The sequence below is a fragment of the Columba livia genome, chromosome 2, assembly GCF_036013475.1.
Source record: "Columba livia isolate bColLiv1 breed racing homer chromosome 2, bColLiv1.pat.W.v2, whole genome shotgun sequence".
NCBI classification, from domain to species: domain Eukaryota; kingdom Metazoa; phylum Chordata; class Aves; order Columbiformes; family Columbidae; genus Columba; species Columba livia.
The window spans coordinates 68,078,856-68,104,173 of NC_088603.1; the positions used below are offsets into that span (position 1 = coordinate 68,078,856).

A 25,318-nucleotide genomic window follows, 5' to 3' on the forward strand; every position below is an offset into this window, starting at 1 on the left:
TATTTAATTGCTTCCAATTGCCACGTGGACTGCAAAATAAACTTTAAAAGGTGAATCAGATGAGAAATGAAAAAACAGGGGAGATAGCATTTGAGTAAAGGCCACGCTTTTCTTATCAGGAGAATTAACTGGAGTAATTCAGAAAAAGAACACGTGAAAAAAAAGGCTGTTTCTTCCTTGAAGCTTACATTCACAGGGCCCTACTCAAACATGAATTCCAACGTTTTTTCTTCTTTGTGCAGTAAAATCACAGTATCTCCTAGTAGCCAAGTGCTGTAGGTACAGGGTAGGGAACATGCATATTCAAATTCTTGCACATAACTTAATAACTGTATCTCTCTTCCATCTTCAAAATTAATTGGCAGAGTTTAGAGGAATTTAAGATCAGAGTAATATTTGTTTATTGTTTTGAAGAGTAAAAATATGCCATAGTATTTATTTATATCTGTTTTATTTATATATGTGTCTCTATTTTGGGATTTACGCATTTATGTCTCCACTTCCTTGTTCTGATATTAAATTAACACAGACATTCATAAATAAACAAAAAAGAAATTATCTCCCCGAAGGAGGATTTTGAGAATGCTTTATCAGCACAACTGCATTCAAATCCATTTTTAAATAACAAGAGTTAACTCCTGGATCCACTGAGAGACGGTGCTTATTTGTTATTGATTTCAGTGGCATTTTCCTAAGATGTCTGCAGGCTGAAGAATGCTGCAAATTAAGTGCCCCTGCTTTTGACTGCACTTGGAGTAGCCCTGCTTAATATCCTTCTGTTTTTCCAGATTCTTCAGCAAAGAGTCTTGTTTATTTTCCTTTTCAATTATGTTCTTCTACATATGCTGGAATTTTACAGCACACAGTGAGCCATCAGAAAGTGATGCCACGTACTCTCTGCCGTGTATTTCCCCGAGCTTTTACTGGGCTTGTGTCGGCTTGCTGCCTCTGTTGAAGTTGGTCAGTGTGAACTCTGAGGAATTAAGTGTTTATTGAGCAGAAGGCTGCTGATCTGGGTCTCGTGCTTGGTGGGTACTCGGTTATTTTAGTCGTAGAGAGAGACGTCCTCTTCACCCACGGGGTTGTGCATTCCGAGCCTTTCGTGCCGAGTGCGTGTTGGTGCTGGAGGTCCCGCATCGCATCGTTTCCTCTGGAGCTGTGACTTATGCACAGGGTTACTAATACAGTGGAAGTACAGAGAGTATGTGTCATTCATAGTAAAAAAGGAATAATCTCTTCTACACATTTTTATTTGCTGTTACAGGGTAATTCAATGAAAGTCGCTCAGATAACAAAAGTTCCCCATGTTTCCTAAACCACGCTGTGTTTCCACTTCTTTCAGTCATAGAAACTTCCCAATATGGAACGTTAGTCCAAATTACAGTCATTATTTTCAGGTTCTGAGTTGCTTCTTCTGGCATGATAGTTCCCCACCCCCAACTCTGAAACCATCTAGTTTCAGGAAATTTAACTGCTTTAGCTGTTTGTTGTACATGTATGTCTCTCATTCTTAGGCGTTATATTCTATCTTCAGATTGCTTTGCATCTCTGTCAGGTTTTTATGTCCTGTTCACAGGCCTATGTGAGCCTGGGAAGCAGCTGTATGCTAATCACAGAATCATAGAACGCTAGGGATTGGAAGGAACCTTGAAAGATCATCTAGTCCAATCCCCGTGCTGGAGCAGGAACACCCAGATGAGGTTACACGGGAAGGCATCTGGGTGGGTTTTGAATGTCTCAGGAGAAGGAGACTCCACAACCTCCCTGGGCAGCCTGTTCCAGTGCTCTGTCACCCTCACTGAGAAGAAGTTTCTTCTCATATTTAAGTGGAATCTCCTGTGTTCCGGTTTGTACCCATTGCCCCTTTTCCTGTCATTGGTTGTCACTGAGAAGAGCCTGGCTCCATCCTCGTGACACTCATCCTTTACATATTTATAAACATGAATGAGGTCACCCCTCAGTCTCCTCCAAGCTAAAGAGACCCAGCTCCCTCAGCCTTTCCTCATAAGGGAGATGCTCCACTCCCTTCATCATCTTTGTGGCTCTAATATCCCAGTTTCTACAAAACACTGACAGGTCGCCGCTGAAGCACTCAGTCCGCTTGCTGTCGGGAAAGGACGTTTCTGGGCTGGGATGGGTGAGAAAGTCAGGGTCTGGGCCTGTTGCTGTTCTTTGTTTTTCTCAGCTCTTGGAGAGGAAGATCCTTTTCCTGAGGCAGGGCTCTGATGTTGTTAGAAATGCAGCTCTGTCACATCATTATTTCTAATTTTGTACATGAAAAAGGCAAGTTAAAAGGGAATTCATTAGAAGTTCTTGTTGCTCTGTCTTCTAAAAAGAAGTGTAAATTTAATCTTCATACATACTGTATCTTCATATAGCAATTCTTAAAGGCTCTTTGGGCTGAAGTAAGATTTGACATGAGGACAGGCAACAGTATTTTAGCATCTGGGCAGACTTCCAGGCCCTGATACTGTTGCACTGTTTCTGATCTCTCCTGTCCTCTGGATGTGCTTTTTTCTCCAAGACTCTTCTTGCTGCTCAGAAACACATATTTTAGAACTTGATGTTCTCAATGTAAAAAACAAATTGACAAAAACTTCATGTGGAGGCTGGGGCTCACACACACATTCAGGAATCTTTTTTTCTACTACTAAATAGCTTTTGAGTCAGGCACCTTTTTGGGTGGAAAATTATAGGAAGCTTTCTAGCAATGCGATTCCAGAAGAAAAACTGATTTTGCCACCAGTGAGTAGTAGTGCCAGGGTAGTGTGTATGCAGAGATTTGCTTCTCCACTTGCCCCTTCAATATTTTAGAGTTTACTTTAGATATCAAGAAGGCAGGACTTGGAGGGCATGTGTTGAAGATGTAGGGCAGTGTTATTCATGGCATGGGCCCAGATAAAATGTAGGAAGACTAACATATTTTCTTTCCTTCCTAGATTTTTTTTCCCCAAATAATAATTAATAAGGGTAGCAAATTCTCTTTTGCTTTTTCCACTCAGGTTCTTGTTTTTAACATAGCACGAAGAGTGTTTTGCTCTTCTGAGGTAACATCTTCTGACAATTCGCTGTAATTTTATATGAAAAGCACCAAACCCTTTAGTTCTTAAACAGAAATCCATTTTCTGTTTGTGTTCCTCTCTGTACTTCTTTAGTGATTGTTAGACAGTCCAGGATGTGTGAATTGGTTGCTGACTTTTCTACTTTGTTTTCTTCTTTGTTTGTTCCTTAATCTGCTGTTTCTTTGGAATATCCCAACCTTTTCTACTGAAGTGTTTTTCTGCTAGGTTTTATTCAGCAGCATCTGCGTGGTTTCCCAATATGAGCCTTAATGAAAACAAATGTTTACGGCATTTCCTGAACATTAGGTGAGCTGCTATCTTTAATTACGAAGGGTTTGGAGATGGAGGAGGAAATCCACTGGTCTCATTTGCCTTATTGGCAACAAAGGGTCCTAGGACTGTTTGTGCTCAGCTCATTGAGCTCTCTCTGCTTTCCAGACAAGTGAGATTTTCTGAGCATTTGAATACAGTTTATTCTATCAATTAAAATAGAACAAAAGAAAACCTGTCTCTTACATTGCTTAAATACCTATTAAGCCCCTGAACAGAATACTAATTTAGGTGGTTCTGTATAATGAGCTCTAAATTTCTGAGTCATGTCGGCCATGGAACCTTTTAACGAGGACGTGGAAAACCCCACAGAAAAACTAATGTCAGTCTCAGTTCCTTAATTATTTTAATGAGTGTAGAAATGAAAAGCTCCAAAGCATTGTGTTGCAATGGTTATTTTCCAGATTGATTATCAGAGGGAGGATTTATGAAGATTTTTCAGCTGCACTGCTGGGGTGGATGAAACACGGAGCAAGAAGGTCTGAGCACTGGCAATACCCATTGCCAGCAGCACAGTTCATCAGCTGACAGGCCCTTGAGGGTTCTTCAGTGGAATGAGATGAGATGGCCTTTTGTGTTTCTTCTCCCCCATGCCACCCTTCCTCCCCCCCGCTTCCCGTCCTCCGATGTATGCCAGCACATATAAATCAGAGATGTGTAGCTGGTACAGAAAGGGGGTGTCACGCTACAGGGCTGCACTCTAACAGCTGGATAGGTAGGAAAAGGTGATATCTGAGGTGCAAACATGAGAGTTGTTTCCCTCTGGATGGGTGGCACTTTGAGTTCATGTGGATTTTAATTAGGTGATGCAGTGATGCTAGGCACTGCCTGCATTTCAAAACATGGATGTTACTTGAATGTAATTTATTTTTCCTTTAATACACCCACAAGTTACTTGATTCCGCTACGCAGGCCCCATAGAAGATGCTGCCAAGTGCACAGTGACAGCTTGTATGCTCCCCGTGCATCACAGAAAGTGCTCTGCTCATTCCTCTGGAAAATGTTATTATACAATGCAGTGCGGCACTTTGCTGTGTCTGCAGGGGGGTCGCCCCTCTGTTAAGAGGGCTGCGCTATCGAGTCGGATATTTTAAAGATAGAATTCTGCATTACTTAATGATACGTGAAACGTAACTTAATGCATTTATCATTGCTTTAAATTTTCCAGCCTCCACACAATGAATGTCCCGCAGTGTGAGCTTCATTTTCTCCGTAACATATATTACTTGTATTATTTGTAAATGTGCTCATTTATACTAGAGAGAGAAAAATAAAGGCAGGGAACCTTGAGATATGCCAGCTAATAAAAGATAAGACAGTTGTGTTTTCTGGTAAACAATTAACATAGTAAAACTGGTGATGCTACAGGCATCTTGTGTTATTGACGAAAACAAACTGTTTAACGACATCTGCAGCAACCAGCCCCTGACTAGTGGCATCCTGGAGCCCTCTCGTGCCCTGTGTTAGGCAGAATTGCTGAAGTTCCCTTTTTGAAAGTCGCAGTTTTTGAAGGGGTGTGTGTGTTTGTTTTTGTTCCCCCTCCTTAAAGTAATTTTCTTTTTTCTCAAAGATTTATCGTTCTTATAGGAAATAAGGGAATAGCTGTTCTTTTATTGGAGATGGTATTAAAAGCAATAGCTGTTTCTTTTGGATAGCTGATTACTTTAGCCATCTGAAGTCCCCTTTGATAACAATTACGGTCCACCTGCACTGCTCTGGAATAGCATTTTGTGTACTGTAGACCCCATCTGCTTCTCCTGAAGAGCTCCTGCACTCTACTGCATCCCACCACTTGATGCAGAAATGACTCTTGTTTCCCCAGGCCATGCACATCATCTGCCCTATTTATACCACTACATGCATGGCATTTGTAGACATATATCTCCCCTACCACCCCTTTTTTTTTTTTTTTTTTTTTTTTTTTTTTCCTGAGATTCTATAAATTCAGGTGCCATAGTTTTAAATTGTATTTCTTGCCTAGAAGCATGGCAATTTGAGGAAGGGGAGAGTAGCACTTTGCTTTATAGTGGTGTTCAATGATTCATTTAAGTAATGAGGAACCCTGGCTTCTGGTATGTCTCATTCTCCATTGAAGCTGTCTAGATCAGGAAGAATGATGTTCTGGATCAGCTATAGCTGATCTAAAGACTGTTCCCTCTGCATGATTTTCCTGCGCTAAATGGAATGGAGAGCCTGGAAATATTGCGAAGAAATACTTTTAGAGTGTTCCCTGGTATCTGCCGAGAGGGAGATGAAGAGTAAGAGCTGTCCTGACTTGTTGCTTGTCCTCTACGACCACTGTGGTGGGGATTGACAGCACAGATCTCCACTTCTCTTGTCTTGTTGAAGAAGACAGAGCTCACTATCTTTTTTTTTTTTTTTTTTTTCTTTCCCCTGACTGGGTTCTACCTTAAAACCTCATTTCTTCAGGGAAATAATTGTATGTAGTAATTGGCTGCTAAATCCTTCTAAAGGAACTGCTCAGTAAAACTGAGTAGTTTTTGACACTCCTAATGCTGGCTGAAGATGTGAAGACAGCTGCTTTGCTTGGTATCTCAACTTGGAGGGCGATGGCACTCCATGGTTTTCATTTGAGTTTAGAAAACCTTCTTTAAAGGGCTACAGCTGGAAACTTGCTTAAACTTTCAGTTCCCTCAGAGGCATGTTTTGTAGGTACTATTGTGTCTGGTTCACCAATTTGGTAGGATAGGTTCCTTATTAAGTCTGGAGGAGTGTTGAGTTTTGGTTTTTGATTGTTTTTAAAGCTTTTGTTTCCCCTCAGGGAAAGGGAGAGGTATGTAAAATGCAGTTAATTACAATGGTTTATTATCTTATTAAATGATGAAATACCTCCTGTAAGGCTTATTATAGTAATCTAAAAATTGGCTATTCATATTTGTGATCATTGTCTCCAATCCTCGCTTTTTATTGCAGATTACACATATACGTATGTGTGCGTGTGTGTGTAGATGCACGTATAAAACATTGAATAAAGTAAAACTTACCAATATAGTTTAATTTTATTCAGCTTAAAGCTTTGTGAATGAGATTGGTTGTGTCATGTTGTCAAGGTCATGGAATGGCTATGAAGAGGGATATTGTTAGTGAGCCAGTTATTTCTGGTATAGCTTCTGATCTTGCAGATTTATATAACAGTGATGCACGGAAGAGCTGGAACACTTTTAAAGCTGCCTGGCTGCAAGGAGTCCCTGGTGTGTGGGGAGAGCCTTGGTGAATACACAAAAGTATAGATTAGCACGTTCAGCAAAACTCATACCTGTACTTTGAACCCCATATGAGACCAGGGATGTCTGGTGTGTTTTTAATATTGCCCATGTATGTATTCAAAATATGAAGTTTGAGTCAGTACCTTTACTGAAGTATAGAACTTGAATATTTAGAGATGAAATTTTAGCTTAAATTTCTACCTAAGACAAAATCTGCCTCCTTCTGCAGTGGAAAGTCATCAACAGAAAGACAGCAGGTCATGGAGTTAGGTGGGCTGGAATCTAGGATAGCTTTAGAAGTGATTTTATAATTTACTGATACAGAATCATTCAAGACGTAGCGGTGGTGCTTTGCTGGGATTTCTAGATGGCTTATGTTAATTTAACGTGAGATGTAGCTTTTAAATTAATGAAGTTAAACTGATGCAAGAGGCTGTATGGACAGGCTGTCTTTTTGATTTATTTGTCAACAAGGCACTGGTTTAACCTACTCTTAACCCATAACAGTCCATGTGGATTTGGACTGATTTAACAAAACTTAATTAAGTTGGGGCAATCTTGTGTTGCCAGCAAGGCCTCAGGAGAAGCATCTCTAGTTCTGCCTTTTGGCATTTTCCTCCCTTGGTAATGGTGTGATAAAAGATGCATTTATTTTATTTGTTGACTTTGTTGACTTAATTCTCACCTTCAAGCTATTAAGGTTTCCTTTAGTGCTAAGGGCAGTCACTTAACACAAGCCATTGTGGTTACATTTGTTTGTTATTTTCAACAGTATCCCTAGCTACTGAACCCATAATTAATATAATTTAAAATACAGAAAAATACTCAAGGGTTTTATGAAATCCTCCCCGTATTTGTTTACCTGTGGCTCAGTGGTTGGCTGGGTATAAAAAAGATGGCATATTTTGTCAGATTTCTGCAGTTTTCTAGTGAGGCATATTGTCGGCCGTGTTGCCGTTCTCTCCTCAGTCATCTGGTCCTCACAGGATTTCCATTTTATTTTCAGGTAACTTCCACTTTCCTGAATGTACTGATGGCTCTTTGCAGTCTCTTGCAATTTTTTACTTTCTTTATTGCTCCTGCAATTTTACTTTCTTTATTGCCTGCTTTCTCGTATTGCTCAAGCGCTCTTTCCAATTTCACTTCTTTTGTTCTTCGGCGGGGTTTTGCGTGGTGTTTTCACCGGTTGCCTTCCAGATGCATAGGTTTTGAGAGCTAAATGAACTGGTGCCAGGAGTTCATCAAATGTTCACCAGTGGCCACAGCTGAAGCAATTGCCAATTTTTTGCCACTCCTGTGCGGGAGCGCTCTGCCATGACCTATTTATTGCACACTCATGTCGCAAGCTGGGCTCAAGTCCTTATTAGATTTAAACAGGCATGGGTGCACGCACGCGCCCTTTTTCATAGGATTTTAATCTTTCTGCCTGCCCTCCTTTGGTCAACATTTAATTTCAGCCAGGAAAAGGGACAGAAAAGCAAAGTAATTTGCCTGAGGACTCCTAGTAAATCAGTGACTAAACGTTGGCTCAGTGCTGCCAGGGAGGAGAGGCAATGCTGGGAAGCACTGCAGACTTTTGGACCTTTTTGGGCAGATTTACCAGACTCTGCTTAGTGAGGTTGGGTTTTCCTTGCTGAGGGGCCTGCTGTCATCTCTGTCTGTGGGGGCCGGGGCTGAGCGGATGCTAGCGATGGGCTGTGGCAGAGGCAGTTTTGACTCAGTGAGGTCTGAGAGATGGGCATGGCCAGCTGGAGCAATGGGCGGGAATCTCTCTTGCCAGGAGACTGTGACAAATGCAGATCTGGGAAGTTTAAGCTTACGTATGCGATGTGTTACAGAGGATCAGGTTGCAAATAAAAGTGCTAGGATGCAGCAAGGAGCAAGGTGTACACTGGGGCTATCATGTTTGAGGCTCGGTGTTGCAGTTCGTGTTTGAGACGAGGTGTCACTGGTGTGGGGCGGGCTGATGTGTGTGTGCGTACATATCTGAACAGCGGGAAGTGCCAGGGTAAGTTTGTAATTCAATGCTGTAGGAGTAAGGCATTTCGCTGCCTGTCACAAGTACATGTTGCCAGCAGATTAGAATACCTGAAGATGGTCTCCTCTCTAAGTATTAGAGTGCGGTTAGACTGACAGAGACACCTACTGAACGTGACCCTGAGGTTGTTGCAAGCGTATGTTCCTGGAAATTACACATGATCTGCTCTTGGGGCCGTTCCTTGACTCGTGCTATCAGGTGTCCCCTCAGGCTGAGCCCTGGCACAGCTGATGAGTGGCAGGCCCGGGCAGGTCACCCACCCCTCAGGGACACTTCCAGAGGAGCCAGAGCATCAGCCGCTGCTGAGCTGGATGCTTTGGCCTTGGGACACTTAGATCAGCAAGTGCTCAGGGTTCCTGTGGCTCAGCTGCAATTGCCACTGTCAGTGTAGATGGCATCTAGGCCGCCATGCTCTCCTTTCCTGTAAGCTGGGGCTTTACTTGTGTCTGCACAGGGAAGAGTGGGGGGTGATCTGAGCATGGGGGCAGAAGTGCAGGAAGTCAGATCTTGTCATTACTTAAAAAACAAACAAAACTAAACACTAAAGGTCATCATGTGGAAGGAAAAAGAAGAAACCCAAATTTGTCTTCCTTGTTACAAAATCTTCATTGAGACTAGGCTCCTCGTTGCAAAAGGATTGTCAGTGAAGTGGACTGCACACTACACATTTTCCATTCAGATTTTACAGTTCAGTAACTAATGTGTTTCTCAGTCAGCTTAGGGTGACCTTAATGCAAGCTGCTACTGGAAAAGACAGACCTGTTATTCCTTTCCATTAGTTCTTGCTGCCTATTTTGTGCCAACACCATCACTTCTGTCCTTATGAAACCCAACCCAACAAAGAAAAAACATCAAACTATAGATTAATTTGCAGCTAGATCGACTTCCTCAACCAGCTGATCGTGGGGTCTGAGGAGCTCTAGTGCTGGCACAAGCTGGAACATGTGGCTGGAGATGAAGGGAGGAACATATACCGTGACTCTTTTCTGCAGCAGCCCTTGCTGAAATCTGCTTGAACAAAACTGAGCCCCTCATTTAGGGTGCAAAGATGCAGGTGAGGCAGTGCAGTGGTTTTACTGCTCCAGAAAAGTATGTTCCCACTTCCGCCCCCCTGCTCCCATCTGGATGGTGAGTTCCCATCCCTTCCTGGTCTGAGTCCACAGTGGAATGCAGGACTAGAAGGAGTATGACTTTTCCTGTCCACCATCAGCAAGTTCTTAGTTTGTCTGGGTTGTACTATTGAATGTCAGGCATCCTGCTGCTCACATACAACCATATCCTAAAAGTAAGGAGGGTGGTAGGGAAGATAAAGCATTAATAAATCTCACTCTTCCATGAAAAAAGAGGGACTGTATTTTTGTCGCTTCTAGAAAAATCTGTGGTATGTACACACAGTTGGTGTGTGTATGTGTTTTTATTATAGTTACCTGGTAGCAAAATGAGTTCAATATGCACCTTACAATCTTTTTACTAGAGTTTCCCAAGGCAGGGCCGTGTGACAAGCCGCAAGAAGCAAGAGAGTATTGAATACTTACTACTGCAGGTAAAGAAAGGAAGTCTGCGGGGAAGACTATAGATTGTGGTGGCACAGGAATTGTTACCATAGTTTCCATCCATATCATTAGTTCCCAACTACTTTATCTGACATTCAGGAAGAAGAGAAAGGCAGCGTGCTCTGGCAGCCCAGCCAGCCCCCTCTCACGGGATTTAGCAAGCCTCAAAGAAGAGGTGCAGGGTGAATGGCCCCTTTCCTTTTCAGGCCAGTTTGGCTGGTAGCAGGATGTGGCATGGCTTGAAAGAAGGCGTGAACAGAGTTACCAGGACAATTGACTGCATCTGCCTGATTGACTCGCAAGAATGGGCTGTTTGACTCCTGGGGAGTTTGCTCCCAAGAGGAACTTAATGCAAAAAATCACAGTGATACAGGAAAAGAGGCCAAATATTGGAGATAGCACCTGCTAAAGTTTGTCTTTCATCTTCAGAATTACATAAGGATAGCATAGGTTTAACATAATGGATTTCTGCCCTGCCCCCCCCCCAGTAGCTCATTTATGTGCTTCTGTTTAGTAATCATTATGGCAGGATGTGATTGATGGGTGTTTTGTGAAAAAGTAAAAAAGTAATTGTTTCGCTTATCAGAACAAAGTCTGATATAGGACGTCTTGTGTCTTTATTTTTTTTTCTCACTGTGTGTCTAAACATTGTAGTTTTACAAGAGAAATGTTGAGTCCCTGGTAATAGCCAGATGGTAGAGGAGCCTTGGAAGGGCTGGCAGATATCTGGTTTCAGGTATGGTTAAATTGCAAGCTGCAACCTCTGCAAGAGGTTAAAATGCCTGCAACCTACTGACCATGTGACTTTTATCACTTCCTGGCAGCAGATGGAAAATTTTATTCAAATGGTAGGGATTAATGGAGGACTTAATTGAACAGGAAGTTTTTCAGCCACTCAGATGATGGCTAAAATAATCCATACGCTGTTACTTCTGACATCTCTGCCAGATGTAATCGCTGGCTTTCTGGCTAGTGCAAGTTGCTTTTAGGACTAAGGCAAAAGGTTGCAAGAGTGGAGGTATGCATGTTTTTCTGAGATTGGAAAACAAGAATGAAATTATCTGTAAAATAACTTTAAACAAACAAACAAAACCACAATTGTCGAGAAAAGGCTTCTCAAAGCTCTCCTTCAATCACACAGCTTTGTTATAGAATCCTCTGGAGTTTTAGCAGTTGGTCAAATTACTAGGGAGGGAGCTGCTGATATGTTTGGTATTATTTGGCATATCATTCACCATTCAGGCTGAATCTACAACCGTTTTGAGGAGGGATATGGAACAAAGAACAGAACTGAATTTATCAGGAACCGGGGTTTTGGGCAGTGCCAGAGGGTGTTGCGTGAGTGGGGAAGCTCTGTCATCTGAACTGTGCTGGTTTTGTTTAATGTCTCCTGGTTGGGAACTGGGAAGCAAACAGATTTTGCTGATGTCCCTCAGATGTCTGAGAACGCTGAAAATGATACTAGAAGAATACTGAACTTGCATGGTGTGTGGTGCTAAAAGTAGTTTTGACCTCTGTGTAATTAAGGCTGGGGGAAATGCTCACGTTTTATGAAAATGGGCATATTTTAACATTCTGTAAACTCTCTTCTGTAGGGCGGGAAGTCTTTTTGTAGGACCAAAAGGGCTTCTGAAAAAAACATCTATGGTAGATAACAAGGTCCCTGTTACATGTGATCCAGTGCAGAGAGAAGGCTGATGTTGCAGAGTGGGTGAGGAGAAAGGGGAGACCATTTTACACCACTAGGCTTCCTCATACTGGCTTTACAGAATATCAGGAAAATAGGAAGATTAATTTGCTTTTTCACCTGCAGTGAGTCCAGGCACAGGACGCTGCTGGTTCTTTGCCAGTAGGTGGAGAGCGTGCAAGGGAACTGGTAATTGCATCCTTCTTCCAGTGTGGGAGGTGTTTGTTAGTGTGGCCTTATTTGCCTTCAGTACACGGTTTAATGTGAAAAAATAATTTTATTTTTGTGGTTTTCTCCTTGAAGAGAAGTTTGTCAGGACATAATACTCACTCAGGCATCTGCTAGTGATTATTAAAAAACAAGCAAATGTTGAACGAGTTCCTTAAGTCTTTTTCTGCTGCTGTGGTTTTGCCTTTTAATTTTCTGGCATGTGGTGATGCTCTTCTCTGTGCAACAGCATGGCATAAAATGACAGGCCCAGCCTAACATCACTCCTTGGTGACGCTCTTCCTGCGAAACTTGCTGGTATGGGGTGGTGGGTTTGGCTCAAGCTGAGCAGCAGGGAGTCTTGGGTCACGCTACTAGAGAAGAGGGGGAGCCACCATTTCTGGATGCAGCAAGAAGTAACTCAAGTCTCCATTTGCCGAGGGCGTCTGTAGGTGTCCGTGCTTGTCTATGCTTGGTAAGCAGCTTGTGGGGCACTCTGGTGAAGAGAACCAAGCAGCAGTCGGGGATGAGAGAGGCTGTGAAAGAAGAATGGCTCCAGAGCAGGGCACGGGAGCAGAAGCAAGCTGTGCGCAGGAGGGAGTGCAGGGGGGAGCCAGAAGCTACCAAAGCCAACGGTGCTGCTAAAATAAATGCTTGTCATATGGCACTCGGTACTGATCCGCACTAACACCGTGACTCCTGCTGTAGCTTAGTCACAAAGAGTCAACTTGTCTTTTATACTATCATAAGCTGTCTCTAGTGAACAGTCTCTACAGCGTGCACAGCCCAAAGAACAGTGAGGAAAGAGATGTATCCAAGACACAGCCCCCCCCAAAATGGACTGCTGGAGTACATTCCTGTTTCTTGTCCCTTCTCAGTGGGGATTCTCTTGCATTACTGTGCACATTTGTAGCTTGTGTGAGTGTATCTGACCTGGCCCAGCTGAATGCTGTTGGCTGTGGTGGTGAGGGTGTCAGCAATAACCAAGACCTTTAGGAGGTGCGTGTGTTGGACCCACAGTGAAGTGTTTGCAGTGTTGTTGCTGGATTCCCATGTGGACTGATGAATTCAAAGGCTTCGCCTGGGTGGCTTTATGCAACCTGCTATGTGGTTGCAGTGTAGACACAGCAGGAGTACAACCCGTAGCAGTCAAAGGTTAAAGTACCTGTGCCCGTGTTCTTAGAGTAGAAATGAAGCTACTCCAAAATGGGAATTTTTAAGAACTATTGCAGGACAAAGGAAGGGTGGCACCACCTGTCTCCAGTATTCACAAGGATCTCTTCTGCCATCTGTTGCCACGTACAGCTCACCACATGCCTGTGTGGAGGAGGAAGAATTCCTGTCTGATCTCAGGTGGGACAACCCTGGAGAAAGTGGATTTAAAAGAGCCATTGACTTGCTGAAATAGATTGTCCAACTCCTCCACTTGTAGAGGAATAAGTCTTTGGATCAGGATTTCTGGACAGCCTGCAGGACAGTTGCTGTGGCGTGTTCTGATGACAGAAGCAGCTAATTGTAGGAAAACAGCTTATTGGGGGCTTCTTTCATCTGCCATAATTTATTATCCTCCCACTGCTCGTATCCTGGGCAGCAGCTGATAAACCCTCCATGGATAAACCCTTGCAATGGACACTGGCACATGAGATGGGTAGAAGTGTTTGAGTATTTCATGGTAATGAATGTACTTAAATCTAAAGCAACCTTTCTCCAGCTGCTGGAGATGCTTGAAGGCAGATGTGTGGTTTCGTAATTATATTGTGCTGGGGTTGTGCCTTGGTAACTCAGGGTCCTGTTTTGATTTGAGCATGACAAGAGAGTTTGCAACCCTGTGAACAGGACTGCTGTGATGCCAATGGCATGCGATAAGCATGGGCTGTTCTTGCATCATGTCCAACTAAAACCAGTTGCAGCAGTAGGATGAGAGGAGACCCATGCTCCTGGAGAAAGAAGGGCTGCAAGCTTGACTAATTATGCTTTCTGTTTTTTGGGGTTGTTTCTTGTTTATCTTTGCTTCTGTGTATCCTGAGGTCTATGGAGGGAACTCAAGTTCACACTGGGAAATCCTGCTGCTACATTGGACTAGCATCAAAATTCCCTGGCCACCATGGATGTTTCAGGACAAAAACTCAAGGCATTTAGTATCCAGTGTGATTCATCCCCCTCAGGGTTATCTAGACCACTGAAACACCTGAACTGCCTGGATCCATAGCTGAAATCTGAATGAAGTGTTAATTTTCTGCAGCTTCTTCTATACCATCTAGTATGGGCCACAGTCTAGCAGGCAAGGTCCACATCTGTATATCATTGTGGCCACAATATATGTGAGCTGGAGTGTATACAAGGCCCATATATGGTTGCTGGAGTTGTCCAGTTTCTCCTCAGTTAACATGGTAGGTGGTGGTTAAACAGTGTCCAGCAGCTTTTTAAAGCTCCCACTTTGCCCAAGGCTGTATTATATGTTGTTTTAAAAGCCAGCTATTCCACTTCGTGGGTATAAGTATCTCTGCTAAACTGCATGAATTGAGGCGGTTTTGGAGACTGCAGATACCTTTCTGTGATCAGTGTGCATGGGCAGGAAAAATAGGGGATTCCAAAATTAATGATAATTTCAGCAGGTTTTTAGCAGGTTTAACTTGCCAGCTGGAGATTGAACTAGTGATTAAGCACATGGGTTATCTCAAGTATCATTCACTATATGTCATTCCCAAGCACCTTTCCATTGTTTGCAGGAGAGGAGGTTCTCAGAAGCCAACAAAGGAAAATGTTCATCCATTCATTGTGGCTTAAATTTTAGAGGAAGAAGTGTTATTGATGGAAACATACCCTGTTAAGCTCAAGAATCAAGGACTGAATGGAGATGGGCTTAGTATTTTACTTTGTGCTTGCTTAAGAATTTAAGGCTGGTTTAAAATCATCTTATTAATTTAGGCCCAATTTTAAACTTTTGGATCACAAAAAGTAAAAAAAGATTGATTGATTAAAGGGCTCAGTAAAAATAACGTCTGTGAATTCTTGCATTCAGCCTTACTGGAAGGTTTTATTTACTGAAAATGAACCCAGATTCTTCTAATCAGATGGCAGGGTTAAATAATTATACTCTTACCTGATAATACAGGTCTGTGTTGTGTCTTGGGTTACACGATCTTTTAAATCCTTTTGCAGGAGTTGTGTCTCAGAGCGACCACATGCTTTGCTCTGGTTACCTGCACTTGGTGTCTGCGTGAATGGGGGTGACCAGGCCTCTTACCCTCTAGATCCTTTCTGGTACAAACAGTTGTAGAGACACAAATGATGACTGAATCTCAATTTCTACTACTGCGAACTTGCTGACAGTAGCGACTGAGTTGAAGTGGGCTGTAGATACCACTGATACAGGCGGAAGATACTACCCCAGAAGCTTAGCGGGATGTGGGAGAGGAAATACCGCTCCAAGGCCTCCTTTGTAGGCCTGCTTTCTGCTCCTGGTGTGATGCTGTTTATTCACCTGATGTTGTAGCTTGGGACACAGTGGTTGCAGAGGTCGGTGAATACATACACATAGAAGTGCTGCTTAGTACTACCCAAGCTAACACATGCACTTGAGTGTGCTCCAAGGAGAGCCGAGAATATCTCTGTGTATTCTAAGGACATTTTCATGCCCCCCCATTTCTTTGCTTATCCAAGTAATGTTACTTGGGGAAAGAAAAACGGTTGAGTTTTGACAGTGTTGAGGTAGCTAACTTGTTGGTTTGAATTCTGGAGCCCTGTTCTTGTGAATGGGTGATCCTCTAGAGAAGGTTACTACTTGGAGCGAATGTCTTGTGCTTGTTCTCAGGAGTGAAAGGGTGAAATGTAGCTTACCCATGCTTCCCGCTAGCAAATGCACTAGCGATAAGAATTTCCTGGTTGTCCCATGAATAATACCTTCCGCACCAAGTTTTGCATGCTCACCTGGGCTTGCCCAGAAGTGCCTGTCACAAGGTTGATTTTGTTTGAACTAGAAATTACACACTTGATAATCATCTGATCTGTAGCAGACACCTGGTTATTAAAGCTTAAATTATATATGAATATATATATATATATATATATTTTTTTTAATGAGGGCAGAACTTATCTACAGCTTATCACTTTCAGATATGTTTACCTTTTAATAAACAGAACTGCACACACAAATGAATCTTTGCATACGGGCATGTTGTGCACTAGACCGAGTGTCGTGCACTTAAACTGAACGCGTAAGTTGTGTATCAGCTCTGATGAGAACAAAAGACACTGCACTTCAAACCTGATCCAGATCAGTAGTAGGGACAGGTAAAACTCAGAGATAACTATTTTGCCACGTCAGCAAAATGTCATAGTAAGGAAATAAATAGCCCAGGTACACGGCAGAGGGGAGTTTATGGTGATATTAGCAGAGTGATCAGCAGAGAAGCAAAGACCTGTGGGGTAGAGCGCCCGTCTGTGCCAGAGCTCTCCTTGTAATGGGTGCTAGTGGCTGGTGGAAGGACAGCCATGATGCTCAACTGTGACTGTAGCTGTATGGGACAGTCAGGTTGAGACAACAACATGGGAAGGGTGTCACAAAACTTACCTGAGCTGTATCTGTGCGAGGACAAACCCCCAAATGGAAAAAAGTAAATATACATTGCATGGAATCTGCTGCTCAGTTTGAGAGTCATAATAATGAAAGAGATCCAGGAACTGCAAAGCTGAACACAGCAATAACAAGAAAGCCAAACTCTCCCCATTTAAAGGTATGTTTTGACAGAGGATGGTTCCTCAACAGCTAGCCTTAGATCAGGCACTAAATCTGTATTCCTAACTATCTAAGCAGTGTTCGGTGAAAAATAATGCCAGCTGAATCACTGCTAGTTAGTGGTGGTAATTTTAATGTGATTAAAGTTAATATCTACAAATACATTTCAAAGTCAGAGTAACCAAATACCAACACTGCTTTTCAGAAAGACAGAGGCATAGATTCCTCCGCTTTAGCTTGTAGGCTGCTCGCTAGCAGCTCAGAAACTGAAAAACACACTGCGTTGAAGTGGGAAATGGGAATTAATCGAGAAACTGTGACACTCAAGCAGGTACTTAAGCTATGGTTCCTATGGAGTTTGGAAATCTGACTCCAGTGGTGCCATTACAAAGAGCATAAACATCAGGCAACAGAAAAGCAGGAAACAACAGAGGTGAAAGTGAAGTTCAAGGAGTAAGTGAAAGGTTGTGAGACCAATCAGCAAGCAAATTTTGTAGTACATAACAAGCAAGAAGTTTTGCGAAAACCTGCAGATTGCTGGAGATTAGAGAATGTTTGAAAAACATAGTTTGTTTTGCAAATCTCTTCCTAATTAAGAAGCTTAGGGGTGAGCACAACCTCTCAACCCCAGAATTCACTATAAATAGATTAGTACAAATGCATATATATTATCAATGCAATTGTGCATATTGTTCTTTGTGTATATTTTATAAAACTTCTGCTTTGTTTTCACTTAGGAGTTATGGAGTGCTAAACTGAAAATAGTCGTATTTTTGTACCGATGTACAACTAAATCTTGCATATTGATAATTTAATAACTGGTTTGTAGAGAATACAGCATGCACTGTATCTATTTACTAAATTTAACACAGACTGGTATTACTATCCTGAGCTTCTCTTTGCAAAGATAGGACCGCCTTTGTGTAGTAGGTATTTTCTTCCTAAATGTATTCTTTTCTACAAGCTAAAGGAATGGTGCTAGGATATCTATTTTAAAAAGACATTTCTGAAGTATTTTTAGCTAGCACAAACCAATGCTTTGATTATAAAGAATGCAATTTGCTTAAAACAGTCAACTAAAAATAAATTCCAGTCTAAAAAAACTTCAAAAAAGTATATTTTGTGTTGGAGAAAAATGTTTTGTAGCCTAGCCTCAGTTTGTACACTCAGGATATTTTTGTTGTGGAATTTTAGTCTCTGGATGTTATTTGCTGTCTTGGACCTAAACAGTCAGTTTAGTAGAAGAGAAGTGTACCAACAGGAGCTGAGGCTTCCTTGGGCTGAGGCTTTTTTGAACTTTGTGTCAGAGGTAGAAAGAAAATAACATTCTGTTGAGAGAACGTGAATTACTATTTATTTTTAAATAGTCTGGGTATTTCTGGCTGCATGTTGGGTGTTTGCATGATGCTTAGAGGTGCTACTATTTTGAGTTCTTCCCTCTACCCTTTCAATGAGGACCAAGCAAGCAATTTATTTTGAGGATGCAAACAACATTTTTTGCAAAGAGCAAAGCCACACTGGTGGTGTTATGTGTTTATCACATGCAAAATGTCTTCCTGAGCACTTTTATCACTTCCTTACCTATTCTGTCTTGCTCAGAAGTGGTGTGTGAGTATGACGGGCTGCTACGCTTGATCTGATATAACCATAGTGGAAGGGGGTACCTCCTTTTTTGGCAGCAGCTTCATGCTTAGATTGGATTAAGTGAAACGTTAAACCGTACCCGAAATAATTGGTTTTATGCTTCGAGAGGTTTTCATGGGGGCATCCGAGGTTGTTAAGATGCATACACCGCTTCACAAGGAAACTGTTGCCTGTGTTTTGAAATGCATATGTTTTTCCCTTGCTGGCCCACCTTGAAACTCGTCATCTTTATAAGAAATTGGAGCAAAGGCTGCTTAAAACTTTGCCTTTTCTTTCCTAGCCTCGATGCCTTATCTCAATGTGTTGTAGCTATGGAATAGCTGGTTTCTTGCTCATGGCTCACTGTACACCCACAGGCATTTAGGCAGAAGACCGTGGAGCAGTTGTTGATCATTGCGCAAAACAGTAGTCCTTGCAGAAACCTCAAGGATGCTGCAGTCACAAAAGGGTATAATCTTTCACTAGCATTCATAAATGAAATGGGTGATTCTCACGCCCTGTAACTGCTCAGGGTTTTAATAAAAAAAAAAAAGGATATTTTGTAAGGAACAGGCCTGTTTTTGTGGCAGTGGTGAGTGCAAGCCAGGCAAGAGGAAAGGAGGCACGGCAAATATCAGCAGAGGTGCTTCAAATTTGTATGCAGGAGAGGAAGCATCTCAGAGACGTTTGACCAAATAACAAGAGGTCTGAGCAGCCTCCCTGGGAAGCGGCAAAGTTCACGGTCATTGCCTGAAGCTGGGTGGAGGGAAGGTCGGGTGTTTTCACTGTCCGTGCTGAGATGAAGGGCCCCTGGGCAGCAGTGTGCTGCGTAGCGAAGAGCCAGCAGTGCTTCCAGACCAGGCTGCAAGTCCCGTGGGAAATGTGGAATCAAAATCAGTGGGGAATTGTGTGTCCCGGGGAAGGGGAGCTAGCAGATTGCCTTTTCAAAGACAGAACAAACCAAAAGTGTTTTCAGTTCGCTATTTCATTTCATTTCATGCCTGTGCCGAACCTGCAAGTCATTCCTTAATCCCCCTTTCAATGGTGGTGGTTGTGGAATCCTCCCTGCTATTTATCTTTGATCACATGAGATTTGAGCAGGTAATTTCAGAGATGCGGTGAGTGGATAGCGTATGTTTTCAACAGCCCAGCTGGGGAAGCACATCGATGGGGAAAAATCACTCTGCGGATGAGAGCAGCAGGCAGGGTTGCTTGCTAACCTTTATAGTCTGTTTTTTGGCGAGGGAGTGTGCGTTATGTGTGGAACAGAAGCCAACACAAAGCATTTTTTTCTCTGGCTGCATGTGTGGTTTTTGGTGATAGAAATGCAGTGGGTTGAAATTGAAATCCTATTCATCCTGCACGAGAGTCCACCGTCTGCTTGAAGGAATAGAGCTTTGCAAGGCAATTTGAGTAATTTTGGGGATATACAGGCAGATCTATACAAGACTTTCATTTTGGAAAGATAATTGTTCACAGATATGAGGAAACAGTCTTTTAGTTCCAGTTCACAAACTATAAGCACCATGATAAAAAAAAATGCACACAGTATGCTGTATTTGCCATTAAGAAGATGAAAATAAGCAGGAAGAATGGCTGGTGTTTTTTGTTACTTGGGATTGAGGGTTGGACAGTGAGGACATGCACAATTTTATGTGGAGTTCAGGGAGAAAATTGCTGATGCTACTTTTGTTCTTTTGTCATTGGGGGATGCGTATATACATATACAAACACTGCCGGGATTTTCAATATGATTTTTTTCTATTTTAGCCACAAAATAGCAGAATTTTAAAATACAGTAATGAACCTCTTCTTATGCACTGATTTAAGTTTAATATCCATGAAAAAGAAAAGGTTTGCCAGTTAGGTGTTTCATCCTCACTGAGCGATAACTGTGCTTTCTTGAGTCATAACAGTCAAGCCTGCTGCGGAGTGACAAGACCTGGCTTTTCCTTCAATGTTATTTGATATGTGTTTCAGTTTGACATTATGTAAATACTCTGCTATTAGGGAAGAAAATGACATAAAATTGCATCCTTTCTCAATGAGGTTTTAAGTTCTTTCAGTAGCTTCTCTCCTTTTTGAAGCTGTAATAAAGATCATAATTAGAATCCCAGTTGCTTAAGTGAGAAATTAGCATGTTCTTAAATGCTGAGCGGAGCCAGATTCCCAGCGACACCCCCTCTGGGTATCTGTCCTGCCCCAAAGTGCTTTCCCTATTACCAAATGGCTTTCTAGACATATTAAAGAAAATCATATTCATTGCCACCTAGCAGTTAATCACAGCCTTCAGATAGGCTTGAAATAATTTGCAGCCTGACTGCCAAAACCACCTGCATCTGTTCATTGCCCATAGCCGTACCTGGGCATGCTCTAAAGCTTATTAGTGTCAGTCCATCACCCAGTACCAGGACTGAGGCAAATTCGCTCCATGCATGTCGTTCATTCTTACAGATTTCTCACAAATACTACTTAACCCCACTCCAGACCTCCTTGCTTACCATCTTCTAGGATGTGGTCAAGGGAACAAATATCTAATGGCTTTTACCTGATATTTCCCTGTCAAAAATATCTTTCCTTGAAGGTTTTGGTTTCTTTTTGTAGAACTGGGCACTAACATAGATACTTTATCTATTAATATGAATTTTACCATGTAAATCAGATTTGAGCAGATTGGAATAAATTAAAACCTTAATGGGGCTAAAATAAGACTCATTTGTAAATTAATTAAAAACAAGAAGCAAAGAACACTAACACTTAAAAAAAGAGATATTATCATGGTGCAAAATACAGATTTAATTTCCAAATAAGTGAATGGTAAACTGTAATTGTATGGTGTGCAAGGAAATACTTGGAACATATGAAACAGTAGTCACAGATTTTATAGTCAAGATGTTCTCTTTCTGGTTTTCCAAATTGTTGCAGAAAATACCAAAGGGTGAAGCAAATAAAATACTGTCTTTGCAATTGACTTGGATTGGGATATTATATTGGTGGGAGATGGATTTAGTTCTTGCTTTCTTTTTTAAACAGTGGATTTTTATGTTCTGACATCTCTCCTGCAAGTTCTGCCTAACATGCTTCTGATATGCTCTTGTTTCCACAGGCCAAGGCTGCAAGCACAAAGGAAGTTTGCTCAGTCCCAGCCAAACAGTCCCAGCACAACTCCAATAAAGATAGTGGAGCCGTTGTTACCCCCTCCCGCCACTCAGATTTCTGACCTCTCCAAAAGGAAGCCCAAGACAGAAGATTTTCTCACTTTCCTCTGTCTTCGAGGTAGGAGTCTCACAGCAGCTGGAGGGGGACAGTTTCATTCAAAGAACAAGCTTTAGCACTGCACACTGGCTAGCAGCTAGACAAGTGTACTGGTGCTGCACTTGAATATATTGTGCACATTTCAATTCTCAGCAATTTGACTGCATCTGCAGCAGAAGCGTTCGAGTTCAGGGTTATAAAGACCATAAAATGAGGCCGGTAATAGCACAAAAGGAGGTTTCTTTTATGCTTAGCACTCTGTTATCCTGAATGGGTTTTTGTCTAGCTCTTGTAAGTCCTCCCCATCCTCCTTTGTTTTGTCTGACTATAAACTGAAGAAGTGCTTAACTTGCCTGAGTACTTGTTCCTGCAAGAGGAGAAATCTGGTTGGAAATTCCCCTTCTCTACCTACTCGTTGTCCTTTATTGTTCAATCCGAGCGAGGCTGACAATGGGTGAAGGGGTTGTCGTTCTTCTTAGCTGCCCCAGGAGGTGGATTGTTCCCGTGTGGATAACTGAAACAGGTGAGCTCCACTCGGCATCCCAAGTGCAGATGAGGCATCTGAAGTTGTACAGTGAGATACCTGAATTATCTCACAGTAACAGGTGCCTGAGCCTGGTGGGAGCTGTACGGTGTGTGTCTGTGAGCCTACGTGTCAGACCTGGGCACTTAGCCTGAGATGCAGCCGGTGGTCCAGATTAAGCTGAAGATTTTTCTTGGGACTTTCCATGGTCTTCTGTCCCAGGTCATGTAGTGAAGATGACGTCTTTCAGTTTAATCTCCAATTGCCATATTAGCTCTTAAAATAGTTTTTTCTTTTGGCAGATGTCCCCCTGTCCCTTTAGCTAGTCACTGCTCCATCCTTGATGTTCCGGAACGATGCCTCTTGCTGTTGTCTTGTCCCATTGCCTGCTGAAAGAGTGTACATTTGTTACAGATAGGGCCTTTCTGCATAAGTCTTACCTAGTCGATTGAATCTTTCAAAGCTTGTGCTTAAGTTCCCGTTTCCAATTCTGAGGTCTCTGTTGCATCTGCTGACAGTACTGGTCAGTACCACCCATGGCTTCCAGCTGGGACTTTCTCACCTTAATGCAGTGGGGTTTGATGTCTCTTTTTCTTCTGTGAGATATTAGGCTAGTGGTAGCTTTGGACTGGTTGCTAATTTCTCTCTTGCCTCAGGTTCAATATGGAGCCTCCGTCCTGTTGGAACTTCTGGTGAAGTGGGTGGGTGGAGGGGGGGATGGAGAAGGGTGGTTTGCTAGCTTTTGTGTTTGTTTAAAGGATTGCGAGGAGCAGAATCTAATGGAGTTTAAAGTGGCATCACAGTCCTCTGAAATTTAATCTTTGGAAATGTATTTCTAATTTAGTCTGCTGCGAGGCTGATCAGTCTGTTGGCAGCATGTCACTGCTGTGATCTGGGCCAACCGCCACAGTTGTTGGTGGGAAAATTCAGATGGTGGGGGGGTGTGTGTGTATGTGTGTGAGCACACATGGCTGCATTCACACACTTGTTTCCACTGCTTGCTAACTAAGCATGTGTTATTTATAGCTTTGAAGGCACTTGCACTTAAAAAAAAGGCAACCTGCGTGGGGATGTGATTTATCTTCATTTTTATTTCCTAATATCTCTTATCATTCTGCTTTAACAATGCAAATAGGAATCAGGGGTACTTTTGTCCTATGCCAGTGCTTCATTCAGAAGGGGTTTTTTTTAAATTTTAATCAGTGGCTGTTTAGCTCTTGCACCTGTAATTTTCTTCTTTGTTATTCATCTGTAGAATAATTGATGTTTTGTACTGTCAATTAAGAACTTGCAATTCATTCCTAATTTCTTCAGTGTGCAGGAGTACTCATATATTTCAGACAACACATGCGTTCAAGATCCCAATTACAATTATATTAAAAACCACAAGGGAGAATCTGCACTGAGTGCCACACATGGCATGTTCTTGGTCTGCTTAAAGAGACTGAAGAAAAACAGAAAGGGAAAGCTGTCCAGTCTCTGTTTCAGCACCTCCACAAGCTTATTACTCCATCACCCCTATATAAAGCCTGAAACAAGACAGTAAAAAAAGGAGAGGAAACCTTGGACATCTGCTCACTGGATGCGTTTCTGTGGAGGAGCAGGAGGGTGGCTGTGGCTAGGAAGGAGGAGGAGTGGGCTTGTTGAGGTCACTATTAGCATGGTTCTGGCTTCAGTGTCTGAACTGCTGTATATTTCAGGATGCCCTGGCTGCCTGTGATTGTGCCTGTTCAGTTCCATGGGTGGTTTAGCTCCAGGTAGTAATCTCTTTTGATGTGCCCTTTGGAAAAAAGGAGGTGGAAGACGGTTAGTATGCTTGCAGGGAGTTCATGTAGCAGCCCACTGGTACATCTAGCTCCAGAAAGGTCATTGAATCATAGAACCGTTTTGATTGGAAAAGACCTTTAAGATTACAGAGTCCAACTATAGCCTAACTCTAGCACTAAGAACCTCATCTTAACATGTCTTTTAAACACCTCCAGGATGGTGACTCCACCACTTTCCTGGGCAGCCTGTTCCAATGCCTGACAACCCTTTTGGTGAAGTTTTTCCTGATATCCAGTCTAAACATTCCCTGGTGCAACCTGAGGCCATTTTCTCTTGTCCTATCACTTGCTACTTGGGAGAAGAGACCAACACCCTCCATGCTACAACCTCCTTTCAGGTAGTTGTAGAGGGTGATAAGGTCTCCCCTCAGCCTCCTTTTCTTCAGGCTGAACAGCCCCAGTTCCCTCAGCTGCTCCTCATCAGACTTGTGCTCCAGACCCCTCACCAGCTTCATTGCTCTTCTCTGAACTCTCTCCAGCACCTCAATGTCTTTCCTGAGGTGAGGGGCCCAAAACTGAACACAGGATTTGAGGTGCGGCCTCACCAGTGCTTAGTACAGGGGGACAATGACTCCTCTGGTCCTGCTGGTCACACTATTCCTGGTACAAGCCAGGATGCTGTTGGCCTTTTTGGCCAGCTGGGCACACTGCTGGCTCATATTCAGCTGCTGTCAATCAACACCCCCAGATCCCTCTCTGCCAGGCAGCTTTCCAGTCACTCTTCCCCAAGCCCGTAGCACTGCCTGGGGTTGTTGTGACCCAAGTGCAAGACCCTGCATTTGGCCTTGTTGAACCTCATACAACTGGCCTCAGCCCAATGATCCAGCTGGTCCAGATCCCCCTGTAGGGCCTTCCTACCCTCAAGTGGTACTGGCAGGCTTAGTTTGGTATAGCTCTTCTGGTGATACCTAGTGAGCCTGGAGAGGGAAGAGCCAGCAGCTTACTTAAACCCTGCGTGGGGAAGTCTTGCAATTTTTTTGGAAGGTGTTTGGTTTGGTTTTGAACCTCTGTGCGATTATTTATTGAAGTGTTGAGGGATTCAAAGTTGTGTGCGTGTTGGGACATGTGGTTGTTCTGTCTTCTGTCCAGATATATCTGTCCAGCCCTGGCTGTTGCAATGCTCACAATGAAAGGCAATGTACAATTACATGGAAATAAGAGCATGCTCACAGGGTGTAAGTTCAGCACTTTAAAAATTGTTCAGTGATAAGATCCTGGACAGTAAATCCCCATGATTGTGTTATTTTTT

General features: G+C 42.6%; 1 protein-coding gene across 6 annotated transcripts in view; it reads left to right on the plus strand.

The window, feature by feature from the left end:
• Window positions 1-25,318, plus strand: part of JARID2 (jumonji and AT-rich interaction domain containing 2) — a 227,879-nt gene that overhangs the window by 138,382 nt on the left and 64,179 nt on the right. For all 6 annotated transcript variants that reach the window (XM_065052352.1, XM_065052354.1, XM_065052357.1 and 3 more), the window contains exon 4: window positions 21,572-21,741. Coding sequence is in view for 2 of the 6 variants with exons in the window: in XM_065052354.1 (XP_064908426.1) it covers window positions 21,572-21,741 (170 nt within the window). In the remaining 4 variants the exon portion in view is untranslated. The remainder of the gene's footprint in view (window positions 1-21,571; window positions 21,742-25,318) is intronic.